Source organism: Carassius gibelio, chromosome A1 (genome assembly GCF_023724105.1).
Source record: "Carassius gibelio isolate Cgi1373 ecotype wild population from Czech Republic chromosome A1, carGib1.2-hapl.c, whole genome shotgun sequence".
NCBI classification, from domain to species: domain Eukaryota; kingdom Metazoa; phylum Chordata; class Actinopteri; order Cypriniformes; family Cyprinidae; genus Carassius; species Carassius gibelio.
Genome location: NC_068371.1, coordinates 37717810 through 37735022, shown reverse-complemented (window position 1 = coordinate 37735022; position 17213 = coordinate 37717810). Strand labels below are relative to the sequence as shown.

Here is a 17213-nt window from a genome sequence, read left to right as displayed (position 1 = left end):
AACTCATTCACGGACACTGAATATTGTTCATTTGAGAAGAAGTGACAGAGAGCGCAGTTCAGGCTTTTAAAAAAGTTCAAAACTACTGACACTTGCCTTGCTGTTTTAGGATTGCCTTCAAAGACTGTGAATAAATGCAAGGAAGTTGGCATTATGAAGAAATTACAGTTTCTACCAGCTAGACAGCAACACAAGCTTCACTCACCTCCTTTCAGTCAGGTTGAGATGAACCTCAAAGGACTATATATCAGTCATTGTCCATGCTAATTAGCCATTACCTTTATACATTTAACACTGACTTAACCACCTCATTTGCAGTAAACATATGCATTCATGGGGCTGGAGCTATAAAGCATTTTTCAGTCCTCCATTGCAAATCTGAAACTATCCCACTTTTGCATGTCCCTCTGTTCATTTGAGCAGCAACATGTGGCAGGAGCAGCAGCATCTCCAGACGTCTGTCATATGAGGCATGACTGCGCGTCACCGCTATTTTGGACACTTTGGATGGAGCGCAGTACGATGCGCACGAGGACGTGCCAGATCTATGCTTGACACTATAGTAGAATAAATATATGCCTCTGATCAAATCCTATCTGTTTAAGGAGGATATCTAATAAGTTTATCATGGCTGGTCCTCAGAGCGGCTCAAACGTAACGCGTAATTTCACAAATCAGTTCGTGCAGCCGCCGTGGCGCGTCGCGATCTGGTCGGTCGCGTACAGCTCCGTGCTGGCGGTCGCTGTGTTCGGGAACCTCATCGTTATGTGGATCATTTTGGCTCACAAACGGATGCGCACCGTGACCAACTATTTCTTGCTCAACCTGGCGTTCTCCGACGCCTCGATGGCCGCCTTCAACACGCTCATCAACTTCATTTACGCCACGCACGGAGAGTGGTACTTTGGAGAGGTTTACTGCAAGTTCCACAACTTCTTTCCGGTGACCGCTGTGTTTGCCAGCATTTACTCCATGACTGCGATTGCAGTCGACAGGTGAGTGTATGATTCATTTGGCTGTAACATTTTGATCGTGCAGTAGCTAACCATTCATGCAAACCTCCGATGGGATACACGATCCAGGGTTCTAGTGGGAATTTAGCTACATAATAAAAGTCTATAAGTATATGATCAATTAAAAAAGCATTAAAATGTCATTGTAAATTATCTGGCAGCAATAAAATGTTTATTTCAATACTCAAACCAATAGCTATATAAGGGGACAGAGGACTGTAAAACATTTAATATGAATTATTAAAACAGTTAATATGAATTCTATGTGAAATTATGTGGAAATTGTTGATTAATTCCAAAATTGTTGGAATTACATTTAGTTTATGAAATTTTGCTAGTATCTATAATTTTTTTTTTGGTGCTAAAAAAATATTTTAATAATAATTTTTAATAATTTAATACTTTTTTTTCAATTGAATAAATCAACATGTATTTAATAAAGCTTGTTCTTTGATGTTTTAGCTACATTTATTTAGCTAAACTGATCATTTTCGGAATTACGCAGGCACCATTCATCGCATCAGTTAGTCGTGAATGCCTCTAATGAGATGAGATCTGTGATACTGATCTGCGTGATCCAGAGCATAGGGGGGCTTTTCCTTCATTAAAAGATTACAAGCTCAGTCTGTGGCTGTGTAGAGGAGCCAGAGAACATCTCTTCATCCTAACTCTGCGTAATCTTTCAGCATGCATGAGTGTTCATCCATATGCTGCCTCCCCTGTTTGTTCCTGAAAACAAAAGGTCTGACCTAAGACAGGGTTTTGCACCAATATTTGCATAATTTGAGAGAGCAAACAGGATGCAGAATTCAATTTTAAATTTAAGTGTAATTAACATTTTTAATAATGAACTGTTAAAAAAATTAACTAAGAAACAATAGCAAAGTAAATCCTATTTTTATATGACCCATAAAGATGTCATCACGCATAAACATGAGACATTATTTACTATCAGTGTTTTTTCATTTTTTTCTTTATTGTTTTCCCCTTCCTGACAATCAAATTCAACATCTCATTCTCATTAAGGGTGTCAGTTCTTCAGTTAGATTTAATTACCAACCCTTTTCACAGACTGTGATGATGCATTTTCACAGTTAATATTGCAAATCTACCAACTTTTTTTATATATTATTTTTTTTATGTACTGTATGTACATTAATAACATTACACATTGTGTTTTATTACGTTGTCATCAGATTACAGAAAACTAAGAGAGTGTGACAGTGTATTTTAACATCTTTCTCTCTTCTGACTATCGAAATGAATCTTTTGAAATGAATCTTTTGTAAGGTCATAGAAACTTAATTGTGCATATTTCTTTGAAATGGGAACACAAAAAGTATATATGTTGTAGTCTCCATTCTTTTGAAATTTACCCAACTATGATGACTTCTTTTTCTGTGTGAAAAGGGTTCATTAAAACCAAGTTTTTTCTTTATTCAGGTACATGGCCATAATTCACCCTCTGAAGCCTCGTCTGTCAGCTACCGCTACCAAAGTGGTGATTGTCTGTATTTGGGCCCTGGCTGTGATTTTGGCCTTCCCGCTGTGTTTCTACTCGACCACGAGAACTATGCCTCGCAGAACCGTCTGTTACGTTGCTTGGCCGAGACCTTCTGAGGATTCGTTCATGTAAGAGATCCATTTCCAGATGCAGATCAGTCACTAACAAGGTGGATTTCATTGAGGAATCTGTCTTAGAAGCCAGATGCGTGTGCAGAAAGCTGGGATGATTTCACACCAGCTGATTGTTTTTCTTCTGCTTGATTATAATTTCTGTACAGCCTGCGCTTCTCAGGCTTTGCTTCCACTGCTCCAATATTGGTAATGCTCTTTCTGGCTTTACATCGCCTGCTGTCTTTACACTAAGTGCAATCTGCCAGTAAGGCGAAGAAAACCAAACACGGTACCTATTTACCAGTGGCCAAATGGTGCAAACAATCTTTCTGACCCACAATCCAAATTTACTGTCTAAACACCCAAGCGCCAAGCATTAGATAGGCTTATTTGGGTTTATCATTTGGTGACATACAGAAAAAACACTTTCTGTGTGTATGTGTGTGTGTGTGTGTGTGTGTGTGTTTTCTTTTTTTACAACGGTGTCCTCTTCTCTCACCTGTGCAGGTATCATATCATAGTAACAGTGCTGGTGTACATGCTGCCCCTAGTGGTCATGGGTATCACCTACACTATAGTCGGGGTGACACTATGGGGAGGAGAGATTCCTGGAGATTCGTCGGACAATTATGTTGGACAATTACATGCTAAAAGGAAGGTAAGAGAACGTACTGACATATGTTTGTTAAAGGTCAAAAGGCTTGGAGAAACACATGCTGTGGTTTTCATCTTTAAGTTGTTCATCAGCATGACTTTCTTTCTTCTGCAGAACATGGAAGAAGGTATTTTGAAGAAACAACATTGTTATAGTAGCAAAAACAAATAAAAATGATAATGCAACTATAAAAACTATAATGTATTTGTTAATTTAAGTAAAGCTGAAATAAAAAATAAATAAAAACAAAAAAACTTAAAATTTAATTTGAATTGTTGCCATGAATGTGTTGAATATGTTTGTTAGGAACTGACTGATTTATTCTCATATAATCTCTGGTCTCTGTCCTCAGAATGAGGTGACCAAAGGACGGTGTTTAAGAAATGAGCCCATGCATTTGTAAATCATAGAAATGAATCTATGTATTTGCTGTTACCTGTACTGAGGGAATCTCACTGTATTGCTATATCTATTTGATATCTTTCCACAGATTAAGGTCATGTCTGGTTTATCCCACGGGTCAGCTCTGAGCTTTTTGTGAGTCGCACACGCGGGACAGTGATATGTCACTCTCAGGGATTAATCTGGGAGAATTCATCTCGTATTGGGCAAAAGTGTTTTTTACAGAATGGTTTTTAAGAGATTACAGAATCCTTTCAGATATAAACCGTAGGCTTGCGCTGGATTTAAGCACTTGTTAACTCACCTTCTCACAACCTCACTTTCCAAACACAATGATTGATTTAAAGAGACTGCTGATTGGCCAGAAAGGTAACAGAAAGGATTTCAGTAGGCTTCGCAGGGCGTGTGAACCCTTTCTCAGCCTCTTGATTGGAGAGAATTGCACTGGTGAATTAAAGGCATTTTCCATCTTTGTTTCATGGAACTAAAAGGAAAAATAAATCATTTTGAAATAATGTTTTCATAATTTAATGGCAATGCTACATTAAATTATGCAAATATACATATACATTTAATGTGTTTTGCGAAACAAAAAAAGTAATAATATATTTTTTAAAGTCATACTAACCTTAAGCTTTTGAATTATATTTTAAATCAAACATTTGAATACAATAATTAAATATAAGTATTAAAATAACTTCATTACATCAAGCTGGTGTTCTGTAATCCCCCCTTTTTAAACAATTAGTCAAAATTATGAAACAAAAACAAATGTTTTTGGAGTTCGTTTTCAGTTCTACTTCAAAATGTCATGTTTAATTCAAAAATAATTGTTAATGCTTGATGTTTTTTTTTTTTTTTTTTTTTTGTGCTATATGCATCAGTCTGTGTGTTTGACGTCCGAAGCTGAGACTAAACAACACCTCAGAGGACAAAGATCCCATGCCACTGGTTAGGACATTTACATGCACTTTATATCTTTCTTATTTTTGAAAATTGCACACTTAACTGGCACATCTGTTGTTAATGTAAAATTTTGTACAGCTATTAATCTATCGCTTTTGAAAACACCATTCCTTCATTCTTTTGGATCCCTTGCTAACTTTAGTGCATGACAACCTTTGAAAAGCCACTCACAATGTCTCAAATGGCTTCATTAATTTGTGCATAATTTGACACGGACCTGTTGGAAAAGACAAAGAAACACCGTCCATCATCAATCAATGAACTCTTTCATTTGCACCTTGTCTGTAAAAAAGCGACAAGAGTCTTGTACCCTGAAGAGACCCCGCTGTACTTTAATGAGTAATGGGACGCAGTGGAGCATTGCGAATAATTACTGATTGACAGTTACACAAAGCAGAGAAAGGTTAGGTATGACGTAACCCTAGCGGCGGATATGATGAGCTACGGGTGGCAGAAGTGTCAGAAAACCTGCCCTTTATGCCAGTTTGACACAGGTTTACCAAAGTTTATTAAGGTTGCAAGGGAACGTATGAATGGTGTTCAATCAGTGTGAAAGTACATTGTATTTCAGGAGGGCAGGCAAACGTGACCTGTCAAGAAGGTACAGCTCATTTTCTACTCGATGTGTGACTGAATAGACGCCGCGCAGTGTTCATCACTCTATTACAACACCATTCACGATGTTCTGCAAAAGGGATTAAATCAGACTTTCTTAAAAACTGCACTGATCAGAAGTGTAACTTTGATTTGTATATGTAAAATTATGTTGATCATCACTCCACTCTTTTTTTTACCCATTTTTTGCTCTAAATAAACAAAAAACTGAAAAAAATAAATAATTCCATCTCAGTTAGTTAGTCAAAATTGCGATAAAATCAATAAAGACAATCTATCTATCTATCTATCTATCTATCTATCTATCTATCTATCTATCTATCTATCTATCTATCTATCTATCTATCTATCTATCTATCTATCTATCTATATATATATATATATATATATATAAACTATTAAAAATGATAACAAAATTACTAATACTTTTTTAAAGAAATGTAATAATTGGATTCAGCAAGAATACATTAAATTGATGAAAATTGAGCAAATATATTTATAATGTTTAAAAAAAATATATTTCTATTACAAATAAATGTTGCACTTTCTATTTATTAAAGAAAAAAAATCCTAAAAAAATTCCTGAAATCCTGAAAAAAAAAATCTAACATGGTTTCCATAAAAATCTGAAGCAGCACAACTGTTTTCAACATTGATAAATATCAGAGATATTTCTTGAGCATCAAATCAGCATATCTGAAGGATTTCTGAAGATCATGTGACACTGAAGACTGGAGGAATAAATTCACCTTTGATCACAGGAATAAATTACATTACATTACAGTTATTTGAAATTGTAATAATTTTTCATAACATTACAGTTCAAACTGTGCTGTATATGCAGACAACACTGCTGTTCAAAATAGATTTTCAGTATCACAAGCAGTGTAAACTGAGGTTGGTCACCTCATAGTTTGGTCTGGCAGTCTCTACCTGTCTGATTCGTGTGTACTTTGTTCATTGAACTTTCTAAAATGTGCTGAACCGGGGGCCAGATGCTGTTAGTCAGATGTCATGCTGTGTGAGATGTGATGTTTAGTGTAACAATGGGATCCTGGACCCTGGAACAGTTTGCTACATTCTGTCCACCTGATTTTTTTGTCAAAAATTGTAATTTAGTTCCATTTACATATGAAATATGCAATTATGTACTTTTCAGCACACTGCAATTTACTCCGGTGCTATTCCTCCTGCTCTTTCATGATAAAAACTAGCAGGAATCATAATTGAGGTTGACGCACATGTCAGGTGACTGCTGCAAAAGCTTTCAGTGTGGTGCCAAATCACTATCTGACACGTTTCTTCTCGTCATTCATTATTGCTTTCAGCTTTGAGTTTAGTTGAATGAACAATGGCAGCAGATGGAGACTTCTAACAGACCGCGAGATGAGCCGGGACTTTTCCTGATGCTGTTTTCTTCCAGAACACAAGAAGCCGAAACCCATATGTTTTGCTGGCATGTGCTTCATGTTGTGACTGAATGATCCTTCGCTCTCTCCTCAGGTGGTGAAGATGATGATTGTGGTGGTGGTGACCTTTGCCCTCTGCTGGTTGCCCTATCACATCTATTTCATTGTGACGGGCCTAAACAAGCGTCTGAACAAGTGGAAGTCCATCCAGCAGGTGTATCTGTCCGTGTTGTGGTTGGCCATGAGCTCCACCATGTACAACCCCATCATTTACTGCTGTCTGAATGGCAGGTAATGATCACTCATGTACTAATATACACTCAAGGTGACATCACATCTGCCCACAGAGAACATTTCTGGCCATAAAGTGTTCTTGTCTGCCAAATAAAATAAGTTATATATTTTGTTATACATATATATTCCTATATATCTTTTAAATATTGTTTGCATATAAAAAGTATTTTTATTTTGAATATATAAAGTAAAAAATAGGTCAACTTACACTGTAGGCTTGCATATATATATATATATATATATATATATATATATATATATATATATATATCAGAGATGCTCACAAGTCTCTGAGCTAGAGTCCAAGTCAAGTCTCAAGTCTCTGAGCTAGAGTCCAAGTCAAGTCTCAAGTCTCTTTATTATATTAAGTCTCTGGTTATAATAAATGTTCGATCAAGTACAGCGACCCATCCAAGCTGCTTAGAACACTGCATAGCTATATATAAGGAATTCAAAGCATGTAATATGTTATTATGACAACTCTATCTATTAGCATACAATATCAACTTTGATTTTGGTATATAATCAGTGTAAACAGGCTATTGCAACATGACAAAAACACCAAGAATGCTTTACTTTTAAGTTAATATCTGTATTTTGCATTTATGGATTCAGTAATGGCCTTCTGTCTGTCCTGGCTGTATAGCTGCACACCTCTTGTCTGGCTTAAGAATGAACAAAGCTACGCTGACTTATGTTATTCATACAATACCTATTCACAAATAAATATCAAAAACAAAGCCGGCTGCAATGAATTTCTGTGCAAAACAGCTTTTACTACAAACACTTCCACACAAGAACATTGTTATCACACAAGAACATTTTGATAGAGAACCAAAAATATTTAAAGCAGATAAAATTAGAATAAATAAAATGGAAATGTCTACATACTATTACTACTGTAAACTTTGCAAATAGGACATCAGCCCCTTCAAGTCAATGAACAATAACAAAGTGGGCTGCAATGAATATCTGTGCAAAACGTCATGGCTCCGCTCCTACCCAATGACAGAGGCACGCAGGTTCCCTATCATAGGTCACTTCGATGCTGCGGTGACGTCACCACGTATGGGAACACCTCTGGTGTGACGAATGTCTGAAGCCCTATACCATCCCGCCAATCCTATTGGCCAAATGGCGCATAGCACCACCCTGCGCATGCGCGCGCATGATATACCTGGGTGCAGCGCGCCATTTCGCTCAGATTTCATTCCTTCAGGAATAGCGAATCATCTGTGCCCTATCGTCTCGCGTTCTCCAGCGATCTCTTCGAGCAGTGTTAACTCCTCTTCGCGGACGCGATGAGCTTTCGAAAATGTAAGGAGCCATGTACCAGGTACATCACGGCGGGGGACACTCATGACAGGTGCGTAGTATGTCTTGGTTTACATCACGCACAGGCGGCGCTTAGCGGCCTTTCTTCCTGTCCCCATTGTGATGGCCTGCGGCTCAGAGTACTGCGCTCCAGGGTGGAAGTTTTCTCTAATGTCGCCCTCGAGTCTAACCCCCGTCAGGTCACCTCTGCGACTGCCGAGGCACCGCACGAGGCGAGGGCCTGGGGTGACACGTGCGACATGGATTTTGTGGACAGCGCAGCGCTGGAATATTCTCCACATCGCTCGCTCTCCCCTACCCTGCTGCAGAATAAAACTTATACTGAGCCCGTCGTCTTCTCTAATGAGGATTTACTTCCCACACCGGAGGCATGCACCGCCATCTCCTTCGGTTGTGGACGCTATGACGACGATGTTTTATCCACCGCGGCCTCGGGGTCTGAGGACTTCGCGACTGACACTAGCCCTCTTCCTCCTAGCGGACAGGAGAGGCGTGTTTCCCCCTCCTACAGTGAGCTGTTGGATGTGGTTTCTCGTGCGGTGGGTAAATTGGGGCTAGACTGGGAGGTTGACAAGGCCGAGGCCCAACCTTCTTCCAAGCTGGACGACCGTTTTCTAACCAGTCGGACACCTACACAGCCCCGGAGGCCTTTGCCTTTTTTCCCGGACCTCCACCAGGAGGTTTCGAGGTCCTGGAAACAGCCATTTTCGGCGCGGATTACTAACGCCGCGGCCGCGGATTTCGCCACCGTTTCTGATATGGCGAACCATGGCTATACTATGATGCCCCCGGTGGAAGAGACTCTCGCCGAACACCTTGCGCCTAGTTCGGCCGCAGCTTGGAAGTCTCGCCCCCTTCTTCCTTCGAAGGCGTGTCGAGTCACGTCTAGATTGGTGGGTAAATCCTACATGGCGGCTGGTCAGGCGGCTGCGTCGCTCCACTCTATGGCGGTCCTTCAGGCCTACCAGGCGGAGTTATTGAAGGAATTGGATGAAGGTGAGGGCATCACACCGGAGGCAGTTAAAGAACTGCGTAGAGCTACGGATTTGGCGCTACGCGCTACCAAACATACCGCTCGTGCAGTGGGCCGTACTATGGCCGGTTTGATTTCGGTTGAGCGCCACCTCTGGCTTAATCTCACCGATATTAAGGAGAAGGATAAATCTTTCCTTATGGATGCCCCTGTCTCCAGGGATGGATTGTTCGGTGAGGCTGTCACGTCAGTAGTGGAGAAGTTCAGGGCAGCGAAACAGCAATCAGCCGCTTTCCGCCAGCTGATTCCCCGCAGACCCAGGGAGGTCGAACGCCGGCAAGCGCCCGCGCGTTCTCGCTCAACCTCCTCTCACCGCCAGCGAGCAGCCTCTCGAGAGGAACCTACACCCATGGCGCCTCCTCGTAAGGACTGGGGCCCTAGGGTTTTTCCTCCGGCGCACCAGCGTCAACGTAAGCGATTGAACCTGACCTCGACGGCTAAAGCCTCTCGTTCTCGGGTGCCGAATAGCAGCTCCTGATCTTTTTGCTGCTTGCCAGGGACTGTGCCCTCCGCTAGAGAGCGCTGTCGGACCGCTTTCGCGCATCCCACACTCTCATTGCAGTCCCCATGCTCAAACATTGATTGTCTCGCCGCTAACAGCGCCTCGAGCAACATTGGATCGAGCTGTAATGACAGACGCTCCCTCAGACACTCTGCGCAATCCTGCTTTCGGAGTTCGAGGGACGACTCAAGGACCCTACACAAACGGCCCGTTTATGACGGCTCGCACAGCCGCCGCTTTTTCGCTAGCGGCAGAGCCCGATGTTCCATCTGTTGGCCTAATTCCTGCCGTGGACACGTTTCAGGATTATACTCAACGGAACGCAACGACTCCGGCGCATACGCTTCCCCGGTGCACGAACACCACGGGTTTTTCGTGTCCGGTCGTTTTAACGCGTATGACGGCGTTGCTGGGAGCGGAAGTTTTGAAACCGTTAATATTGTTTCGGGCCGCGTGGGAACGCTTGCCCGGCATTCCTCAATGGGTGTTACGCACGGTTTGTCACGGATACACCATTCAGTTTCGGAAAGGCCCGCCTCCTTTCCGCGGAATTCTTCCCACTACGGTGAAGTCTACGGAAATGGCGGTGCTGCGACAAGAAATGTCAGCTCTGCTGAGCAAAGGGGCTATAGAAGAAGTACACCCCTCTCAGATGGAGACAGGTTTTTACAGCCGTTATTTCGTGGTACCGAAAAAAGACGGCGGGTTACGACCCATTCTGGATTTACGCCGTCTGAATCTTGCACTCAGACCGAGCAAATTCAAGATGGTGACGGTGAAATCTATTCTGTCTCAGATCCGACCAAGCGATTGGTTTATTACGATCGATCTGAAGGATGCGTATTTCCATATTCAGATCGTCAAGAGACACAGGAAGTTCCTCAGATTCGCTTTAGAGGGCAAAGCGTATCAGTACCGCGTTCTTCCCTTTGGCTTGGCTTTAGCGCCCCGTACGTTCTCAAAATGCATGGACGCAGCTCTGGCCCCGTTGCGGCTCCAGGGCGTTCGTGTGTTGAATTATTTGGACGATTGGCTGGTGCTAGCGCAATCGCGGACTCAAGCATACTCTCACCGAGATCTTGTGCTGAATCATTTAAACAGCCTGGGCTTACGAACAAATTTCAAGAAGAGTGTTTTAACTCCCTCTCAACGAATAACTTTTCTTGGAATAGATCTGGACTCTCGCGCGATGACAGCGAAGCTTTCTCTCCCGCGCGCTCAGTCGATTGCGTCATGCGTGCGGCACTTCAAAGCGGGTCGCACGGTGACGGTGAGATTGTGCCTCAGGCTCTTGGGTCTAATGGCAGCAGCATCCCCCGTGATTCGTCTGGGATTGCTTCAAATGCGCCCCTTTCAGTGGTGGACGAAAAGGCGGAATATTTCACCCCGTTGTCTCCCGCATCGCACGATTTCGGTGACACGGCGGTGTGTGATGTCGCTGAAAATTTGGATGTCAACCGAATTTCTCCTGTCAGGAGTTCGATTGGGAATTTATGCTTTCCGAGAGACTGTCACGACGGACGCGTCTTTGACTGGTTGGGGAGCTGTGTGTCGAGGGCGACCAGCCCACGGAGTGTGGACAGCGGCTCAGCGCGGCTGGCATATAAACAGACTGGAATTACTGGCAGTTTTTCTGGCTCTCCAGTATTTCGCGGATCTGCTGATCGGCCGTCATGTGCTGCTCAGATCAGACAACACAGCGGTTGTGTCTTATCTGAACCATCAAGGAGGATTGCGCTCTCGCCCCCTGTGCAGGCTGGCGAGGCGTGTTCTTCTGTGGTCTCGGGACAAGTTTCTCTCGATCCGGGCCATTCATGTCCCCGGACGATTGAATTTCGGAGCGGATCTGCTATCCAGACAGGCTCTGGAACAGGGAGAATGGCGATTACACCCCCAGACGGTGGATCTTTTATGGCGGATATTCGGCAAAGCGAAAGTGGATTTATTCGCATCGAGCATGACTACGCATTGCCCGCTATGGTTCTCCCTACGCTCCCCATCGCCCCTGGGCGTGGATGCGTTAGCTCACAGCTGGCCCAAGACCAGTCTGTATGCTTTTCCTCCGATTCGTTTGATCCCAGCGGTATTATGCAGATTACGCCGGGACAGAGTGGAACAGCTGCTGCTGGTGGCTCCGCGATGGCACACGCAGCCGTGGTTTGCGGATCTGATCAGTCTGCTAGCGGGCTCTCCGTGGGAGATTCCCATCAGACAGGATTTATTATCACAAGCACAGGGGCTGATTTGGCACCCGAGGCCAGATCTGTGGAAACTGTGGGCGTGGCCACTGAGCGGAGTGCGTTAGTATGTCCCGGTCTTTCTGCTGAAATTACTGAGACTATATTGAGTTCTAGAGCAGCTTCTACGAGACGCTTATATGCTTTCAAGTGGAGACTGTTTACAGCCTGGTGTGGTAATCATAATGTGGATCCAGTTTACTGCCCAGTGGCTTCAGTGCTGGAGTTCCTCCAGGAGCGTTTCTCGGATGGCGTTACACCAGCCACTTTAAAGGTTTACGTGGCAGCCATTTCAGCTTACCACGAATGCATAGGCGGTGCCTCTGTGGGGCGTCATCCATTAGTTTCTCGTTTCATACAGGGTGCGCGACGGCTGAGGCCTTTCCGCCCTGTGCGAGTTCCTTCATGGGATTTATCCATTGTGTTGTTAGGTTTATCAGGGCATCCGTTTGAGCCCTTGGAGACCGTATCGGATAAAATCCTGACACTGAAGACACTTCTTCTCATGGCTTTATCCTCCCTCAAGAGAGTTGGGGATTTACAGGCTCTTTCTGTTTCACCCTCATGCATGGAATTTGCACCAGGCTCTGTGAAGGTGCTGCTGCGGCCCAGGCCTAACTATGTTCCTAAGGTCGCATCTAACCCTTTTCGCTTTCAGCAAGTGGTTCTGGAAGCTTTTTCACCTGCCGAGGCCGGGTCAGGAGATCTAAGTCTTTGCCCTGTGAGAGCTTTAAAGACTTATGTGGATCGCACAGCCCCTTGGCGTGGTTCTGACCAGCTGTTTGTCTGCTTTGGACATAAAAGTAAGGGCCATGCAGTTACAAAACAGCGCATGTCCCATTGGCTGGTGGAGGCAATTTCTTTGGCCTATGAGGCGCGCGGACTCGCTTCGCCCTTAGGCTCATTCCACTCGAGCTGTAGCTTCTTCTCAAGCTTTTCTCAGTGGCTCTTCTATGGATGATATCTGTGCTGCGGCAGGATGGTCCTCACCGAGCACTTTTATCAAGTCCTACAGTCTGGATGTGAGGATGGCCCCTGGCTCCCGGGTTCTCTCCGCTTGAGCAGTTGCTTCCTCGGATCTCAGTTATCAGGTACGTCAGGCGTTTTGGTATATCGTTCCCATACGTGGTGACGTCACCGCAGCATCGAAGTGACCTATGATAGGGAACATCTCGGTTACGTATGTAACCTTGGTTCCCTGAATAGGGAACGAGATGCTGCGGTTCTGGCCGTTCCGTACCTTGATAACTCTTCATCTTCAGTCATGAAATCTGAGCGAAATGGCGCGCTGCACCCAGGTATATCATGCGCGCGCATGCGCAGGGTGGTGCTATGCGCCATTTGGCCAATAGGATTGGCGGGATGGTATAGGGCTTCAGACATTCGTCACACCAGAGGTGTTCCCATACGTGGTGACGTCACCGCAGCATCTCGTTCCCTATTCAGGGAACCAAGGTTACATACGTAACCGAGATGTTTTTTTCCACTGCAGTACTCACGTGAAGGATGCGTGCACAACTAATAACTAATATCATCACGCTATAAAGGGTTGGCCTGCGCTGGGTGCGCCCCTCCCCCTATAACTGTTCTGTCTCGCGGAGGAGCTCATTTGTGTGCATCTGTGTGAAACACGCGCTCTGAAACACGCATAGGAAAAAAGAGCGACAGAAAGAACGGCTCCCCTCCAGCCGTGACTCGGCTCCCATCGTTCATGTTTATGAGCCGTTCAAAAGAATCGGTTCGTTCGCGAACGTCACAACTCTAACAGCGAGCTCATCTGACGTTTACTAAAAATTAACATTGTTCACGAGTCCCGGAGCTCGAGTCCGAGTCGAGTCTGAAGTCTTTCGAGGACGAGTCTCAAGTCGAGTCTGAAGTCACTGTTTGTGCGACTTAAGTCGCACTCGAGTCCGAGTCTCAAACTCGAGTCCCCATCTCTGATATATATATATATATATATATATATATATATATATATATATATATATATATATATATATATATATATATATATATATATAAAATATATATATATATATATATATATAAATATATATATATATATATATATATATATAAATTTATATATATTTATTTATAATATAATTTCTATTTTTATAATAAAAAAATATAAATAATTTATTATTTTAATGTATTATTGGAATATAAAAAATATTAAATTATGTAGTTTTGCAGTCCTTAAAAAATTAATTAGTCAACTGGCAAGTTAATTAGTCTTATTTAATAATAATAATAATAATAATAATACATTTAATAAAATAAATCGTACTTTTTTTGTATTTATTTAATATTTATTTGTAAAAAATAATATACTTAAGTAGTAATATTATAATTTAGTAATATTAAATAGATTACAATAATATTTATGTATTTATATGTTATGTTTTATATTATATATATATTTTAATGTATTTTTTTATAATACATGTAATACATTTTAAATGCAGAATATATATTTTTTGTAATCAAATAAATTTTGTAATAAAATATAATTAAAAAGTATTATTCTAAGAGATATTTATACTTTATAATCTTAATAAACTTACTTTTGTTTACTTGCCAATGGTTTTTACTGACTTTGGTGCTGGTGGGTATTGATTTTGGACCATCTACACAATTGATACATACAAGATTTATTATCGTAGTTTTATTATTAAGAATAAATTAATTATGTTAATGTTATTCATTGTATTTTGAACTAGGAATCCATTTAAAAAATCATTTTTTCCAAACCACCAGGTTTCGGGCCGGTTTCAAACGGGCCTTCAGGTGGTGTCCCTTCATCCATGTGTCCAGCTATGATGAGCTCGAGCTCCGTCCCACCCGTCTCCACCCACGCAACCAGAGCAGCATGTGCACCCGCATCGACACCAGCATCCACAGCGATGACCCGCGCTGCACCAACCGCAAGAGCACCAAGTCCCAGTGTCAGGTGGAGGTCAAAGATGAAAGCACGGCAGCAACTAAACTCTGCCTTCACAGAGAGCCCACGTTTGCAGCCGAGCAGCTCAGCTGAAGGGCCCCACGTGCATCGGATTGTGGTTCTGCCATAAATATACTGTAAATAACACAATGCAAATACATCCACAGGTGTTATATAAATGACATACTGAGAGTATGCATTGAGACTAAATGCGCTCAAAACTGCAGCATGATGAGGTAATACTGCCTCCAAGTGGAGAACTTTTAGTGTTTTCAGTGTAGTGTAGCATACTACTCAGTGCATGCTGCCTACTGCAACTGACTTCTATATGTCTTTAAATAGAACACAACATAGTACAGATTATGAAATGACAAATATTTAACACATGAAAACAGTATGCTACACTACAAAGTCATGACCTCATCATGTTGCATGATTATAGGAAATTACATTTGTCATATTTGATTCAGTTTTGTTTACAAACAATGGTTAGAGTCTGTCAGATAATGCTAAAATGATTCTAAAATGAATGCTTCTGATTGATTCAGTTCAATAGAATTAGAATGCCAAACTCAAGTGTTCTATTCTATGTGTTCTATTTACATTTTAAAGGTGCATTCTGTGAATCTTGAACATATCCAGCTCTTCTCCTTCTGTGTGAAAGTGTGCTTCAGTGAGATCTTCAGTTGAGATTGACTTCAAAACTTTAATTGAATGTAAATCTCACTGTAATAATACATCTGAGCCAACAAACGTACAGGCAGATTTGAAACTTGTGCTGTCAGATGTAGCGGTGTCAGAAAATGAGTCTAAATGATTTTAAATAATGTGTGTGACAAAATAATGGACTTTATTTGAATCTCGTAAAACCATTCTCATATACACTGGTGCACAGAGCTCTTTCTGTTTTGTGAATAAGGTCTAATGAAGGTATATAAAACACTACAATAACTAAACTATACAGTTTATCTTGTTCGGGTTTGATATATTACAGTATGTGCTGTATGATGTACTGTAAATGTTAACATAATGTGCTTATGGTTTGTATTGAACATAATGTGCAAAGTTAACTTTTCATGACCTAAAATCACTAAAGTATAGTCATAAAAAGTGGATGTGGTAAAAATGCTTTTCATGTTTAACCAAATTGATTATGTTTTTCCAGTTTTTACACCTGCTTTGACTAAAAATATGTGTGATAATCTATTCATGTTGGTATGGTCACATTGTTTTGATGTTCAATGTGAAAAGAAAACTGATATATATTAAAGTGAGCATCATAAATGATTACAAACTATGTAAAAATTGTTTTCTTTGAGAAACACAATGACGTTTAAAGCAATGAACTAGCATGACAGACGTTAGCAAAGCAAACTTAATCCGTCATTAAGTTGAAATAACTGCGTATGACTTATTTGGACCATCTTTCAGCAGATCTTTCTTTTAAGCTCATGCATTGTTCATGGATGGTTGCTGGACCGTGCTACACTTGCTAAGCTTGGTGTACTGTTGACAATAATATGCTGGTGCAATTCCATTAACGTGTCTACTTTGAACTCTAGTTTGATATCAAAAATGCATTCCCATTTCCGTCAGAAAATGGTTTAGATTTAGCAAGCTGGCGATGGTTTTGAAAAAAAAAAACCCTGCTAAATGAACCAAAGCAAGCGCAATGCAAGGTCATTTTTTTGCCATATCGCATGTTGTTTTAGGTCATTGCAACCACCAGATGACGCCATTGTATTTTTAATTCTGTGAAAGCAACATTTCGGCTGGGAACTTATTGTTCCTACAACATGTTAAATTCAGTGTCAAGATATTGTTTATGTTGAATTTTGAAGGATATGTTAATTTCCTTATGTAAACCCTAAAAGCATACACCAATCCTCAACAGATACAAACTTCAATGTTATGAAGAAGATAATTGTTCATTTTTGGGATAATGCTTAATGTTAGACCGTGCGATTGCAAAATGTATTCTCATATCTCTTTTTCAGTGTGATGCAATAGGGCTGTTTCACATGACTTCCTGTTTATTGCCAGTACATCCCTTGCTCAGAATATCTCCCAAAATCTCCCTTCCTATTCCCTGTTAAATGAACCATTGCAAGCTATTGACGTCTAAACTAGTATAGACAGGAAAAACTACCCTTAACGCTACTGGGCATAGAATAATATATGTTTATGCATG

The 17213-nt window shown here is 41.5% G+C and overlaps 1 protein-coding gene across 1 annotated transcript; it reads left to right on the top strand.

Moving 5' to 3' along the window:
• Positions 1-431: 431 nt before the first annotated feature.
• On the top strand, positions 432-16291 carry tacr3l (tachykinin receptor 3-like). Its single transcript, XM_052607202.1, has 5 exons — positions 432-995; positions 2457-2645; positions 3138-3288; positions 6772-6968; positions 14839-16291. The coding sequence occupies exons 1-5, from the start codon at positions 628-630 to the stop codon at positions 15113-15115; spliced, it is 1182 nt and encodes a 393-aa protein (XP_052463162.1). The 5' UTR covers positions 432-627; the 3' UTR covers positions 15116-16291.
• Positions 16292-17213: the final 922 nt, after the last annotated feature.